The following is a 17,350-nucleotide window of genomic DNA, read 5'->3' as shown; positions in this document are numbered from 1 at the left end:
AATTTATGGGAGCAGATGGGCGAGGTTCCAGAGGTCAACAAGGAAATGGAGATTCCGCTGCATAGTCCCTGTGGACTAGTTTATATTTTCTGTATGAGTTCATCTAGGGTTGCGACCCACGAAATAGATGGTTTTAGATTTAATATACTTTTAGTTAACTCTTTATCCCGTTTTCTTTTGGGCATCGTGGTGTGCCATGGATCGTTGGGAGCTTAGTTTCAAACTCTCGGGCTGCGCTCATATGTTATTTTATGCGACACTACATTTAATTTCACTTATAAATTAAATGGGCTGTTACATTTATGGTATCAGAGCGGTCTTTCCTTAGGTTTGTGGACTTGGATGTCCGCTTAGCTTTCTCTGTGTCTTCTGAGTGTTCTTCGTTAAATTTTTGTCTTTATCGAGCCTAACCAAGTGATTTTTCTGTGTGCCAGTGGACTATGGCACCTCCTCGTAGGACTTCGCAATCATCCCAGGGAGACGTACCTGATATCGCCAGGGCAATAGAGGCGATGGTAGCAGCTATGGCCTAGCAGAGTGCTGCGATGATGCAGCAGCATGAGGCATCCATGCAGCGACAGGCGGTGTCGCTTGAGCAGCAGCAAGCGGTGATGCAGTAGATGGAGGCTGCGAGGGTAGCTGCTGAGGATGCTCATCGGCAACACATGGAGGCCCTCCGCCAGCTGGAGGAGAACAGGGCGGCTACCCCTGTGTTTGGTCCTGAACCACGACCTGCAGCCAGGGAGCAGAGCTTGGAGGATTTTCTGAAGCACCACCCGGCAAAGTTTGATGGGAAGACCAGTCCTGACGCCGCAGACCAATGGCTGAAGGACCTGGAGCGCATCTATGACGCCAAGATGTGCCCTATAGAGAACAGGTTGGCGTTCTTGGTGTATATGCTCACGGGAGAGGCAGAGCATTGGTGGATCAGCACAAAATCCATCCTTGAGGAGAGAGAGGAGCCAGTGATGTGGGAGACATTCAGGGAGAGGTTCCTCTCTGAGTATTTTCTAGACAGCATCCGGTACACCAAGGAGGTGGAGTTCCTCCAGTTGACCCAAGGAGAAAAGATTGTGAAAGAGTACGCGAAGAGGTTCAAGCACCTCAGCCGTTTCTATACACTGCCACTTGATGAGGAGTGGAGATGCCATAAGTTCGAGAACGGTCTCCGCGGTGATATCCGCTTGATGGTAGCTCCTTTGTCCATCAAGGATTTTGCCGGTCTGGTGGAGAAGGCCAGGGTGATGGAGAAGATGAAGTGTGAGGTGGAAGGTCAACGCCCACAGCAGCCACAGCCGCCTCAGAGGATCGATGGACCGTATGATAGACCCCACCATCAGCCTCAGGGGTCTAGGAGTTTTTCTCCACAGCAGGGTCGAGTTCAGTGCTACATCTGTGGAGGCCCTCACCTGAGGAGTGCTTGTCCACGCATGGAGGGTTACCGCAGGTGCAACAACTGTGGAAAGGAAGGCCACTTTGGGTAGGATTGTCCCAACCTTGCCAGGGCAGCGGTATGCCCTCCAGTTCAGACCCCTCACCAGCACCAGCGGAGAGACAGAGGCAACAGGCCTCAAGCAACGGGCAGAGTCTATGCCATGACCGGAGCAGAGACTGCAGGTTCAGGTAACCTTGTTATGGGTTATTGTGTGATTTCTGGGATAAGGTGTTGTGTGTTGTATGATTCTGGAGCGACACACTCCTTTGTGTCAAATGCATGTGTGGAACGGTTGGGTCTGCCGGTGCGCGAGCTGTAGTGTGAGCTTGCGGTGTCTACCCCGGCATCTGGTTTGGTCAGGACGTCGTCCTTATGTGCTAGGTGTCTAGTGGAGGTAGAGGGACGCAAGTACAGGGTGAACTTAATATGTTTGCCTCTACAAGAGTTGTAGGTGATCTTAGGAATGGATTGGCTCTCTACCAATCGCGTGCTTATAGACTGTCGAGAGAAGAAGCTACTTTTTCCCAACACAGAGGAGCCTGAGTTGGTATCTTCTCAGGGTGTTATGAAGGAACTCCATGACGGCGCGTAGTGTTACATGATCTTCACACATCTGGAGGTGGAGGGAGGAGAGGCGACATCGGTAATACCGGTTGTGCAGGATTTTGAGGATGTGTTCCCAGAAGAAGTGCCCGGGTTACCTCCCCGCAGAGAGGTAGAGTTCTCGATCGATCTAGTGCCGGGGACAGGTCCAGTATCGATGGCTCCCTACCGCATGGCTCCAGCAGAGTTAGTTGAACTCAAGAAACAGATAGAGGAACTAATGGCGAAACAGTTTATTCGGCACAACACTTCGCCTTGGGGAGCGCCAGTGCTATTAGTAAAGAAGAAGGATGGGAGTTCGCGACTGTGTGTGGACTACAGACAGTTGAACAAAATGACCATCAAGAATAAGTACCCTCTTCCAAGAATCGACGACTTGATGGATCAGCTACATGGGTCAACAGTATTCTCTAAGATTGATCTGCGGTCAGGATATCACCAGATATTGGTGAAGGACGATGACTTACAGAAGACGGCCTTGAGGTCCAGATATGGCCAGTATGAGTATGTGGTTATACCGTTTGGTATAACCAACACTCCAGCAGTGTTCATGGACTACATGAATAGGATCTTCCGGCCTTTCCTAGATAAGTTTGTCGTAGTCTTCATAGACGACATCCTTATCTATTCCCGGACTCAGGAGGAACATGCAGAACACCTGAGATTGGTGTTTGGTGTTTTAAGAGAGAAGCAGCTATATGCCAAGTTGTCTAAGTGTGAGTTCTGGATGGATAAGGTTCGGTTTTTGGGGCATGTGATATCTGCCCAGGGGATTGCTGTGGACCCAGCAAAGGTTGAAGCAGTGGTAAAGTGGGAGAGTCCTAAGTCGGCCACGAAGATCAGGAGCCTTGTAGGGTTGGCAGGCTACTATAAGAGGTTCATAGAGGGATTCTCCAAGATAGTGGCACCTCTGACTTTGCTTACCCGAAAGGACCAATATTTCACTTGGACGAACAAGTGTGAGGAGAGCTTTCAGGAACTAAAGAGGAGATTGACGAGTGCTCCTATATTGGTAATTCCGGATGTGGGGAAACCGTTTGAAGTCTACTACGACGCGTCTCATCTCGGGCTTGGCTGCGTCTTGATGCAAGAAAAGAAGGCAGTGGCGTATGCTTCACTGCAGCTTAAGGTGCATGAGCGTAATTACCCCACTCATGACCTTGAGTTGGCAGCGATAGTATTTGCCTTGAAGATCTGGAGGCACTACCTCTATGGTGCACAGTTCCGTGTGTTCAGCGATCATAAGAGCCTCAAGTATCTGTTTGACCAAAAGGAGCTGAACATGAGACAGAGAAGATGGATGGAATTCCTGAAGGACTATGACTTCGAGCTCTTATACCACCCAGGGAAGGCGAATGTAGTGGCAGATGCCTTGAGTAGAAAGACAGTGCATACTGCACACCTTATGATTAAGGAGGTGGAACTATTGGAGAAATTCCGAGATATGAAGTTACAGGTGGAGGTGGGATCTGAGTTCATTAGATGTAGTACCCTGACTAAATCTAGTGATTCTTGGGCTTAGTGAGGGAGAGCCAGTTATTGGATGCTAGTCTGAACAGAGCCAGAGAACAGATTGGGTCGGATGAGGCTAGGGATTTTGCTTTGGGTGAGGATGGTATACTGATGTTTCAGGGCAGAATCTGTGTACCTGATGATGCAGAGATGAAGAAGTTGATTCTTGAGGAAGGACACAAAAGTCGTCTTAGCTTGCATCCTGGCATGACTAAGATGTACCAGGACCTCAAGGAGACATTCTGGTGACAGGGGATGAAAAAGGATGTGGCACAGTTTGTATCAGCCTATTTGACGTGCCAGAAGGCAAAGGTGGAGCATCAGAGACCCGATGGAATTCTACAGCCTTTGGAGATACCAGTATGGAAATGGGACAGCATCTCCATGGACTTTGTTACCCATCTGCCGCGGACCTTTAGAGGACATGACACCATCTGGGTGATAGTGGATCGGTTGACCAAGAGTGCACACTTCTTGGCGATGAACTTGAGGATGTCCATGGCCAAGTTGGCTCAGCTGTATGTCAAGGAGATTGTGAGGTTGCATGGAGTACCTTCGAGCATAGTTTCCGACAGAGACCCTCGGTTTACATCCCGATTCTGGCAAACCTTACATGAGGAATTGGGGACCAAGTTGACTATGAGCTCAGCCTACCATCCCCAGACTGATGGTCAATCAGAGAGGACCATTCAGTCACTTGAGGATTTACTGCGGACGTGCATATTGGACCATCTGGGGGCTTGGGATGAGGTGTTGCCCTTGATTGAGTTTACCTACAACAACAGCTTCCATGCGAGCATCGGCATGGCGCCATACGAGGCTCTCTATGGCAGGAGGTGTAGGACTCCTCTCTGTTGGTATCAGGATGGAGAGGCAGTGTTGGTTGGACCCGAATTGTTAGAGCAGACCATTGAGAAAGTGAGGATGGTGAGGAACAGAATGTAGGCTTCTTAGAGTAGACAGAAGGCCTATGCAGACCGTAGGAGGAGGCCCTTGGAGTTCGCAGCCGGCGATCATGTGTTCTTGAGGGTGACCCGAACCACTGGTGTGGGAAGGGCTCTCCGCTCAAGAAAGCTTTCCCCTAAATTCCTTAGCTCGTATCAGATCACGAGGAGGATCGGACCAGTGGCTTATGAGATAGCGTTACCGCCGCAGTTGGCGAACCTTCATCCGGTGTTCCACGTCTCACAGCTGAGGAAGTATGTGTTTGACCCAGCTCATGTGTTGGAAGCCGAAGATATACAGATCAGGGAAGATCTCACCGTGGAAGTACCCGCAATCGCTTTGGAGGAGAGCAAGGTTGAGGAACGTCGTGGAAAGACCATTAGTCTTGTTAAAGTCATCTAGGATCGGAGGACAGGTGACTCGACGTGGGAGTTAGAGGAGGACATGAGAAAATCACATCCACATCTGTTTGTCTGGTGAGTCTTTATTTTCGAGGTCGAAAATTTTCTTGTTGGGGAGAATGTAAGGCCCCTTTTTTATTCTCTGCTCCCTTTTAAAGGGTTGCCCTATAGTGATGGGCCTAAAGGTCGGCCCATAGGATAAAAGCCTTACACGTTGCCCTAATTCCACACTCTCTTTCACTTTCAGAAACGTAGCCGTCATCTTCCCCCGTGCGCCAAAAATACGCTCTGCTAGGGTTAGGTTCCTGCTGTCTTCAAGCTAGTTCGAAGTTGTTTCCTACTCCGTGTAAGTACTGTGGCTAGCCCAAACTCGTCTCTATTGTTCATTTCGTCCTTTTCCCAGCTAGGGTTCCAAGTGACCCATATCGTGCTTCTGTTCCGCTATCTTTTCAGCTCTTCCGTTCGTTCCTTGAGCTGTTGTGCTCGTGCGTTCGGTATCGAGGGCGTGTCGGGTCATTTTGCTAGCTTATTTCCAAGTAAGGGAAGCTAGACCCTCTTCGTGTGGTATATTTTTTTTGACTTGTATCATTGTGGTGTGGATTCCTTGAGATTGTGTACTGTTGTGGGTGTTTGGACTGGCTGGAAATCTCTGTTGGGTGTGTGTATGCGTTGTGCAGGTGCGAATAGTGGCGGACACTGATAGACTCACCCAGGCGAGACGTGCAGAGGCTCGCCCAGAGCTTTCTGTGCGAGTGGTCGCCCAGGCGGCCAGAGTGTGTTTTTGACTGAGCAGACAACTCGACCAGGCAGAGGGGTCTCGCCTAAGCGAGATCCCACGTCGTTCCCTGTTCTTGTTTTGAGCCCTCGCCTAGGCGGAAGGAGGACTCGCCTGAGCGAGACTGTCTCGCCTGAGCGAGACCCCTCAGCTTGAGCAAGGTGCTGAGCGAGACCCCTCAACCTGAGCGAGGTGCTGAGCGAGACAACGCTTTGTTTGGATGTGTGTTAATTTCTGGATGATCTATTTTTGTTAGGTATGAATGTTATGATGAGGGACATGTATATAATGGAGTGTGATGTATGCGTAGCATGATTCATGAATTATAAATGATGGGTTTGGTATGAGTATTGACATGTGAACTAAATGAGATTGGTGTTGTTAAAGTGACATGATAATGAGATGAGTTGGACTCTATGTACATGAATGGATTATGATAAGTTGGAATGGGTTGGATCTGGAAATTTAAAGGTAACGACTTTAAAGGTTGATATAATGAGGGTATCTTTGCATAGTGAATATTATCTGATTGTATGATTGTATTTTGTCTATGTTAGTGCATAATTCCTTGGGGTCTCTAGGTGAGACTTTCAGGGTCGCGCTTCAGTGGTTGGGACGTAATTCCATGGCCCCTGTTAGTAGGTGTTCATGGTGGTGCCCCATCTGTATAGCTAGGTAAGGATTCAAGGTAAGGTTGCATTCTGACACTCTTAGGAGTCAGTTAGTCTCACCTAGAGCGGACTGACTCCTGTGGTGAGAGTAGTATGAGGCCCGAAATTCATTAAGGGCTAACCTTGTGGTGAGGGAAATTTGATTCATTGTAACACTTGTATCACATAGCTCGGGGGTGAGCAGAGGTATCCACCACAAGTGCAAACATCCGCTGAATCCGACCAAGTTATACATATCCGGATGAGTCGAGTCGTAGTGTATTGATTGAGAGTCATAACATGCTTGGTTGATGTTTGGATATTGAATGGTGAGAAATATATTTTGACTGTATGATAAAAATGTTGCTGGCTCTAGCTTACCCTGTTTATTGTATGGTTGTCTTGTATGTGGTTCTTCTTTCTTGCGATGATCATCAATTTAATTGATGGGAGCTGATGGGGGAGGTTCCAAAGGTCAGCAAGGAAATGGAGATTCCGCTGCATAGTCCGCGTGGACTAGTTTATATTTTTTGTATGAGTTCATCTAAGGCTGCGACCCACGAAATAGATGGTTTTAGATTTAATATACTTTTAGTTAACTCTTTATCCCGTTTTCTTTTGGGCATCGTGGTGTGCCATGGATCGTTGGGAGCTTAGTTTCAAACTCCCGGGCTGCGCTTGTATGTTATTTTATGCGACACTACATTTAATTTCGCTTATAAATTAAATGGGGTGTTACAATGAATGTGATATATTGTATTTTATTTGAATTTATAGTTAAAATATCTTGTTAAATATTTTAAACATTTTTTTGTAAATACTTGCGGGTACCCCTGGATATCCATTGATATTAAAAAAAATATGTGAATACTCGGATAACGAATACCCGCATGGATATGGAGATGGGTACGTTACGGATATTTATCCAGCGGATAGGGTACGAAAAACTACTACTAATATCCTACCCGTCTCGTTGACATTCCTAATTGCACCTAATACATTATAATTAAATATAAAAAAATATTTTGTATAAATGTTTAATAAAAATCATTAAATTTTATAAAAATCATATATTTCCAAAATATCAATAGTAATAATAATTTCATATCATTATCTACGTGGTATTTAAAAATGAAATTATTAATGTGGAACAATCTAGGAACTTTAACTAAAAATAATCTTTATTTTAGTTTTATTATATTTATATATCAGACTATATATCCTTTGATAAACTTCAATTTAAATCAAGTTGTCCAATATTTAACGGTCTGATCGGTTTAGTATTGAAATTAAGATCGAGATGTGGCAGTGAAATAATTATCAATTTAGCAGTCTAAGGAGCATAACATTTGAATTTATTTTTCTTCTTTTATCTATCTTTACTCATAGAAGTTCTAAAGTTTATATATTCTAATTATCTTTACTTTTATATATTCTAAAAATCTTATTGACCAGTGCATTCATTCCATGCTCATTGACGTTATAGATAAATAAAAGAGGTGATGATATTTGTCTAATAAATAAATAAATAAATAGATAAATAGGGGTTAAGTATATGGATAATCCTTAAAATTTGGTACAAAATTGGAATTCATTCTGTCTGAAATTTTCATACATTTTAGTTCCTAAACTTAAAAAATAAATGAATATAATCATTTTAACTCAATTATGTTAATATTTTTTATGATATTGAACATATTTTTTCGCATATATTAAACTGAGAATGTGTCAAAGTTCAAAAATTAAAAACATACTTAATTCAAATATATATATATATATATATATATATATATAATTTTGTTGCATGTTTGATATAAATAGTAAAATTTTACCATGTATTTTGTTGCATGTTTGATATAAGATGGGGAAGCGAGTATTGCATTTCATGAGTGCTGATCAGTTTTACATTTTCTAGTGTTAATTATCTATTCAAAGGTCAGTGCTATTCCCAAAAATGATATTTGTACACTCCTCAATTTTTGTACACCTATTAAAATTTAATATTTTTATAGACATCTTTTCCTAAATGATTTTAGTTTTAAAATAAAATTATTATATTATTAGTATTGAATTGATATAGACTACAAATGGAAGTGTATGTTATCATCATTCTTTTGACATATGAACCACGTGCTCCACCTCTTGTTGTAACCATTTACTAATTTGCGGCGCATTTCTTTTGTTCCTTCGGTAACACTAAGCACTATACTACATGTTAGAATCACCTGAAATTCAAAATAGAACCTCACCGTCCTAGTTGCATCTAATATATTATGTATTGTAATGTATTATAATTATAAAATATCAACTATATACATATATTTTTATTTTGGAAAATTACCTCTTGACAAAAAAAGCTTTTGACAAATTTAACAAAGTTTCTAAAAATATAATTAAAACAGATTAAATTTTTATTTTTTAAATAAAATAAAATAATAAAATAATATTTTTTACGTGAATACGAAACTTTCTCAAAAACTTTGTTAAAAACTTTGTTAACCTATCATAATTCTTTTATTTTATCTACATTTATTTACACACTTCAATTTCTTTTTTCTTTTCTTATCACATTTCATAATTTATAAATCTGTTATTTTCCTTCTTTTCTCTGAGATCTTAATGCACATTGGAGGATCGTGATGACTCTATATATAGCTCTAAGGACTAACCTTGCATTCCAACCTGAAAATCATCACAGTACAGTTTGTGTAACAAACACTCTCAGCCACAAGCCATGCTCATTTTCCTCCTCAGTCTTCTATTGTTCTTCGTGTTTCTCCTTAGTTTCTTCAACGGAAAACAATATGGCTATCACCGTAACCATGCACATCCTTCACACCCTATCATTGGATGCCTCGTTTCTTTCTACAAGAACCGCCACCGTCTCCTTGACTGGTACACCGAACAAATAGCACAATCCCCGACCCACACCATCGTCGTTCACCGCCTCGGTGCCCGTCGCACGGTGGTGACGGCGAACCCCCGCAACGTAGAGTACATTCTAAAGACCAACTTCGGCAACTTCCCCAAAGGCAAACCCTTCACCGAAATCCTTGGAGACCTTCTCGGGTGCGGGATATTCAACGTCGATGGCGAGCTCTGGCAAGCGCAGCGCAAGCTAGCGAGCCACGAGTTCAGTACGCGGTCCCTTAAGGACTTCATCGTGAAAACGCTCCAGGAAGAGGTCCAACACAGGCTTATTCCACTACTTGAGCAGGCATCACGTGAGAAACACGTGATCGACCTGCAGGATGTGCTGCGGAGACTTACGTTCGATACGGTGTGCAAGGTGTCGCTAGGCTACGATCCATGCTGCCTGGACCTGAAAAGGCCGCTGCCGCCTCTTCTCACAGCTTTCGACACCGCCTCCGAAGTGAGCGCTGCACGCGGCGCAGCGCCAGTGTTTCTGGTTTGGAAGATGAAGAGAATGCTGAACATGGGGTCAGAGAAGGCTCTGAAGGAAGCCGTGAAGCTTGTGCATGAGTCGGTGATGAAGATCATAAAAGGAAAGAAAGATGAAATGACATATAATGAAAGAAAAGGTGGCACCGATTTGCTGGTACGGTTGTTGGAGGCAGGTCAAGAGGAGACGGTGGTGAGGGATATGGTTATAAGCATGATAATGGCGGGGAGAGACACCACATCCGCGGCGATGACCTGGCTGTTCTGGTTGTTGTCGAAACATCGAGAGGAAGAAGCGTTACTAGTGAAAGAGATTTATTGTGGAAATAACCGATGTGAGGGTTTGGATTATGAGTGTTTAAAAGAGATGAAGTTGTTGAAGGCGTGTTTGTGTGAGTCGATGAGGCTGTATCCACCGGTTGCGTGGGACTCGAAGCATGCGAGTGGTGCTGACGTGTTACCTGATGGGACCCACGTGGGGAAAGGGGAAAGGGTGACTTATTTTCCATACGGGATGGGGAGAATGGAGGCTCTGTGGGGGAAGGATTGCTGTGATTTTAAACCACAACGTTGGTTTGATGAAGAGAATGTTGATAATGGGGTTCTGAAGTGTGTGAATCCTTATAAGTTCCCGGTTTTTCAGGCGGGTCCAAGAGTTTGTCTTGGGAGGGAAATGGCTTTTATTCAGATGGAGTATGTGGTGGCTTCTATCCTTAATCGTTTTGTTATTTCGCCGGTCTCTGATGACCACCCGCGTTTTGTTCCTCTTTTAACTGCTCATATGGCTGGAGGATTCAAAGTGAGGATCAACAGCAGAACTGGAGCTGGAACTCAGGAGTGACAAGTGATACTGAACCTTGGTGCTACAAATGGGAGAAGAAATTAAGTGGTTAAGGTCATTATCTTAGTGTGGAACCAATCTTTATAAGTATTTATGGTTTTCAATTTAAAAAATAAAAAACTAAACTTTGGTATATGTTATATGTATAAGCAAATACGGTATTCGGAGAACCTTTCACTCATCCGATCCACCATTAAGAAAAGTCTTTTTTTTGAAGTTTTTTTATTAAATAATAGTCATAATATTAATTACTTTTTAAGTGTTTCTTAAGTACATGTATATGAATATTAGTCATAATTAACTGTAACCTCAAAATATATTTACATGATATATTAAAATAATACACTAAGTGTAACACCCCATTTAAATAATAACTTTAATTTAAATGAAATGCTACACGGATAGAAATTTAGTGACAAGCCCTGGAGTATAAACGCTACTCCTAACAATATTCAGAAGATGCTAGGAGAAACTAAGGCACACCACGATGCCGGATACAAACGAAATCCAAGGACTTCACAATAGTAAATAGAGTACTAAAGAACAAAGTAGTACATGGGCTATAGCCCTAAAGAAAAGCCCAAGGAAACATGAAGTCCAGCCCATGTAGACTATGCAGCGGAACCAATCCCTTCCTTGTTGACCTCGAGTACCTCTCACATCTACTCCCATCAAAAAATTGATGATCATCGCAAAAGTAGAAGAACAACATACAACACAATCAAACAAGCAAGGGTAAGCTAGAGCCAAAACCATTTCGCCAAAGTAATCAAATACATATTCACAGTCCATTATACATACATCACGCAGGCATGTTAGGACCTTCCAACCAATACACTAAGACTTGACTCATCCGGATACATATAACCTAGTCGGATTCAGCGGATGCTTGCACTTATGGTGGATACCTCTACTCACCCCCGAGCTGCTCACCCCCGAGCTTGTGTTACAAGTGTTTCAATGAATCAATTTCCCTCACCACAAGGTTAGCCCTTAATGAATTTCAGGCCTCCTGCTACTCTCACCACAGGAGTCAGTCCGCTCTAGGTGAGACTAACTGACTCCTTAGAGTGTCAGGATGCAACCTTACCTTGAATCCTTACCTAGTTATACAGATGGGGCACCACCATGGACACCCACTAACAGGGGCCATGGGATTACGTCCCGACCACTGAAGCACGACCCTGAAAATCTTACCTAGAGATCCCAAGGAATTACGCACTGACACGGACCAACATTCTTAATCAATCAAACGAATTCAGCATGCATACACATATATACATATACATCACATACAGTTTCTCATAATTCATCTCTTTCGTATTCTCAGCCAAACCATACCAACTCATTATTCTCGAACCATGAATATGGAACTCCGTCTCATATCATTATCATGCCACATTGATACCAACCCTTTCATGTCTCATGTCGAAGTCATACCAAACTCATCATTTCAATTCCATGAATCATCTCATGCATATATCATACTCACATCAGGTTAAAGCTCATAAATCACAACTCATACGCCCTATCATTTCATGTATACTCATTCAATTCATATTTTAACATAGCAATACAACCAAACATGTACTTAATACCCCAAAGAAGAATTCCAAACAATACCCACACATCCTCTCGCCCAACCCTCGCTTAGGCCAGAGGCCCTCGCTCAGGTGAGAGGAGTCCTCTCGCTTAAGCGACAGTCCCTCACTTAGGCGAGATTCGCGACAGAGGCGAATGGGTGTTTCTTGCGTACTCGCTTAGGCGAGTCCTCCCTCGCCTGAGCAAGTGATGAAGGATTATCTTGTTCCTTTTTAAGATTGTTGAATATGGTGTGAGTTGATTAAGAAAGCTAAGTGAAATCCCCACTGGACATTAAGATAGCAAGCTATCTAGATGTGAAGGTTCCTTTCACAAAACTCAAGAGAAGAAGATAATGGATTGATTCAAAACAAAAAGGAAATGGAAAGCACATAAACCATAGAAAACCAAGAACAATTAAAGGAAGAAGAAAACATAAAATGGAAAGGAAAGAAATGGTAAAAATGTGAGAAGCACGCCACTACAAGGCTAGGCTAGAAGCCATGGCAACCTTGAAGATGAGTGGATGTGTGCCACCACTTGCTATGCAAGATAAGGCTTAAAAGTTTCACTCCCAAGGGAGGAAACTCTCACAAATGGTTGAGACACAAGAGTGTTTTTACTTCAAAATGTTCAACCCTTTTACATGTCTAGGAGCACCCCTTATATAGAAGAGTTTAGGGGCCTCTAAGCAAATAAAAGATACCTAAGGATGTCTCTACAAAAACCTAACCCTAGCTTCTAGAAACTAGGTCAAATAAGGTTACAAAAATGAGAGACAAAAGAGCTAACTATGGTGTGTGCAAGGCTAATTTCGTTCTAGGACAAAAGGAGACCAAGAATGTGTCTCATATGTCTCTAGAAAGTGGCCATAGTGTGCTAAAAACAAAGGAGACCAAAGGTACATAGGTACACTTGCTTTATGCCTTTTTCTTTATGCTTTATGCCTTTGCTTTACTCTCTCCTCCACATCATTTATGCTCCCCAATCACCATGTGCCACCTAGCATTGCTTTCTTACTCCTAATTAACCTACAAAGCAAATAAACATAGATTAGCATGTTGGCTTAAGTCAAGTCAACTATAGTCAACAAGTCAAACCTAGTCAAAGGTCAACAAGTCAACTAAAGTTGATTCAACTAAGTCAACTTAGGGAATCAAAAATAACAAGCATAAATGAAAGGGATGAAGGATTAGTGAACTTCCTTTCTAAACATGCTTAGTCTTCTTAAGCATGTGCCTCCATCCTTGGTTGAGGTCAATCCTTCATCATCCTCCCCTTCTTGGAGAGAATTTGACCACAAATTCTTTAAGCCTTTGTGGATGGAACTTGACTTGATTTGGGGGAGGATTTGCGCCTCCCTTTTATGAGCTTTTGTTCCATCCTTTCTAAGGGTATTACCCCTAGCTTTGGTTAGGCCATCTTTATTTTCTAGACTACTCTTCCTCTCTTGCTTATGCTTTGGGCCTTCCTTTTTGGCTTGGGAAGAGAAGGAAGAGTGATGCACATCTTGCTTTGGAAGAATTTTTTTGTAGGCAAGTAACACCTTGGTGAAAGCTTGCCCCTTTTCTTTTTCTTCTTTATCTTTTCTTATTTTATTTCTATCCTTATTAACTTCTTGAGGTGATAGAGGTTGTAAAGTTGTCTTTTTCCCATTTTTGAAGAAAATGTATTGGTTGGTATAGCCATCATGTAAAGTTTGTTTATCAAATTGCCATGGCCTACCTAGTAAGATATGTGTGACTTCCATGGGAACAACATCACATAACACCTCATCTTTATAGCTTCCTATAGAGAAGTTAATTAGGACTTGTTTATTGACATCTATTTCTCCCTCTTTACTTATCCAAGAAAGCTTGTAGGGCTTAGCATGAGGAATGGTCTCTAAGCTAAGCTTTTCCACCAACCTTGTGCTAGCTACATTGGTACTACTTCCTCCATCAATAATTAGAGAGCAAACCCATTTGTTAATTTTGCATCTAGATTGAAAAATGTTTTCTCTTTGAGTTGGCTCAAGCTCACTTTGATCTTGACCTATCATGCGCCTTAATAACATAGGGTCTTTCTCAAAAATTTTAGTTTTACTAGAGGAAGAAGATTCTTTTGAAAGAGAATGGGGAGATGAGTGTTCACTTTCAACATTATTACTCTTCTTTAAGATCATGGTCCTTTTGGTTGGGCAATTTAAAGCAATGTGATTATAACCCAAACATTTAAAACATTTAATGGAACTTGATCTTTGAGAAGTGGAATGGTGAATGTGATCACTTGGTGACTTACTTTTACTTGGTGGTTCTTGATGAGAGTTAGAAGGGAACTTATCATGTTTCATTTTATCATTTCCCTTCCATGAGTGACTAAAGTAGTGGTTGGGTGAGTAACTCTTCCTTGCCCTTCTTTTTCTTTTCAATTGAATTTCAATCCCAAGGGCAAGTGTGAAAACATTTTCAAGAGTGGAGTACTCATACAACTCTACTTGGTCTTGTATGTCTCTCCTAAGACCACTCACAAATCTTTTTATTTTTTCTTTGTTAGTTTCTTTTATTTCAACCCTATGCATTTGAGACTCTAATTCTTTAAAGTACTCACTCACACTCATAGAACCTTGGTGAAGCCTTTGGAGCTTCAAAAGAAGTTCCTTCCTATAGGAGGGAGGAACAAATCTAGCGCGCATAAGAGTTTTAATGTCCATCCAAGAAGCCGCGGGTGGCCCTTGGTCATAATTCTTACAAACTTTATGCCACCAAGTATTGGCATACTCCAAAAATCCTAAAACTACTAGATCAACTTGTGTTTGATCCTTTACATGATGTTCATTGAAAATTTGATCAACTTTAGCTTCCCAATCAAGGAAGACTTTGGGATCACTTCCTCCATAGAACTTAGGAATCTTTGGAGTTTGCTTCTCTTGTGATGGGTTGCGCCTAGAATGCCCTCTTTTCCTAGCCTCTCTTTCTTGCTCTTTAGCTTCAAGCCTTTGAATGTGCTCTTGGATTCTTAGGTCACTTTGCTCCTTGTCTTTTCTTAATTGTTCAAAGGCCTCTTTCCTAGACAACTCCAAATCCCGAAGCAATCTCATCAATGTATTGTTTTTGTTTGGTGTAGGTGCATTTGATGAACTTGCCATGATTCCTACAACAAAAACACTCAAATCCGAGACAAAATAAATGGATTAGAGGTTAGACAACATGAAAACCGAGACCAAATCCAACCCAAATTGTAACCCAAGTGTTTAGATCACTCTCCCAAAGTAACAAGGCAAGGCTAGCACTCAAAATCCACCAAAGGAGTGAAGCAAACACTTTTAAAAACTTGTTCAAAACCTTTCAAATGCAAGGCAAGTGATTCGGCCACAACATCCCAAGAGTTTCAAGAAAAGAAAACTACTAAGACACAACAAAGAACACCTAGTGACAAGCAAGAAAAGCACAAAAACAAGGAAGTTTAACTTCTAAGGAAATTTTGTTTTAAAGACAAAACTTGAATAAGACTAAAGCAATGAAAAACACTTTTAAAGACTCTATGGAAAGCATTTGAACAAGCCAAGATTATACCTCAAATTATGCATACACCAAGAAAGATCATAACCAAGTTAAAACATGGAACTAATTTGCCAATATCACCCAAAATCTAAGTATAAAATTTGGTAGCATAACACCTAGTAAAAATGGCCAAATGGATTCACCAAGCATTGTAAAAGCTCTCGGCCAAACTGTTTTTGGTCTTGAAAACACTTTTTCTTTTCAAAACTAGGTACTTAAAATGATGAGAAGGATGTTTTAGGGTGTCTTGAACACTTAGTTCCTTAAAATTAGGTCAAAATCAATTTCAAGGAGCATACAACAACACAAGGCATAGATCTCAAGCACTAGTTCAAAAACTTAGAAACAAAAACAAGAAAACTCAAAGAAGCATATGACAAGAGACTCAAGCAAAAGTTAGACACATTTAAAGACTCAACATGACATACACAAAGACACAAACATGTAGCTATCATGCATTTAAACTCATGGATTTGAGGCTCAAAGACTAAGCATCCAAAGACATGTTATCCAACCACATTTAGGAGCTTAAAGAGGTGCAAAACCGAAGCCAAAATTGCCACAACATAACCTGAAAACGTTGTTTTTCGTATTCTCGGCAGCTCTGACCTTTGCTCACTCATTTGATCATAACTCTCTCCACAGAACTCCAAATGCGTTGGTAATTTTTTTGCTGGAAACTAGACACAAAGAGGTTTCTTTTGACACCAAGAACGTAACTTTTGGACAACTGAGATGGTGCAGTTTATTGTTTTAAAATCGTCACGTTTTCTGCCAGCACTGTTTTTGTGTGTAATGGAAGTGGATTTGAACCATACCAAGATAGCTACAACAAGACAAGGTTAGCACATGAAAACACCATATTCAAGATAACCTAGGCTCTAGATACCAAATGATGAAGGATTATCTTGTTCCTTTTTAAGATTGTTGAATATGGTGTGAGTTGATTAAGAAAGCTAAGTGAAATCCCCACTGGACATTAAGATAGCAAGCTATCTAGATGTGAAGGTTCCTTTCACAAAACTCAAGAGAAGAAGATAATGGATTGATTCAAAACAAAAAGGAAATGGAAAGCACATAAACCATAGAAAACCAAGAACAATTAAAGGAAGAAGAAAACATAAAATGGAAAGGAAAGAAATGGTAAAAATGTGAGAAGCACGCCACTACAAGGCTAGGCTAGAAGCCATGGCAACCTTGAAGATGAGTGGATGTGTGCCACCACTTGCTATGCAAGATAAGGCTTAAAAGTTTCACTCCCAAGGGAGGAAACTCTCACAAATGGTTGAGACACAAGAGTGTTTTTACTTCAAAATGTTCAACCCTTTTACATGTCTAGGAGCACCCCTTATATAGAAGAGTTTAGGGGCCTCTAAGCAAATAAAAGATACCTAAGGATGTCTCTACAAAAACCTAACCCTAGCTTCTAGAAACTAGGTCAAATAAGGTTACAAAAATGAGAGACAAAAGAGCTAACTATGGTGTGTGCAAGGCTAATTTCGTTCTAGGACAAAAGGAGACCAAGAATGTGTCTCATATGTCTCTAGAAAGTGGCCATAGTGTGCTAAAAACAAAGGAGACCAAAGGTACATAGGTACACTTGCTTTATGCCTTTTTCTTTATGCTTTATGCCTTTGCTTTACTCTCTCCTCCACATCATTTA

The 17,350-nt window shown here is 41.7% G+C and overlaps 1 protein-coding gene across 1 annotated transcript; it reads left to right on the top strand.

Moving 5' to 3' along the window:
• The first annotated feature begins 9,055 nt into the window (after positions 1-9,055).
• LOC114165352 (cytochrome P450 94B3-like) lies at positions 9,056-10,564 on the top strand. The gene has a single exon (XM_028049996.1). The coding sequence runs from the start codon at positions 9,056-9,058 to the stop codon at positions 10,562-10,564; it is 1,509 nt and encodes a 502-aa protein (XP_027905797.1).
• The last annotated feature ends 6,786 nt before the right edge of the window (positions 10,565-17,350 follow it).

Source organism: Vigna unguiculata, chromosome 10 (genome assembly GCF_004118075.2).
Source record: "Vigna unguiculata cultivar IT97K-499-35 chromosome 10, ASM411807v1, whole genome shotgun sequence".
NCBI classification, from domain to species: domain Eukaryota; kingdom Viridiplantae; phylum Streptophyta; class Magnoliopsida; order Fabales; family Fabaceae; genus Vigna; species Vigna unguiculata.
Note: the sequence above shows the minus strand (reverse complement) of the source record. Positions and strands in the feature narration are given on the sequence as shown.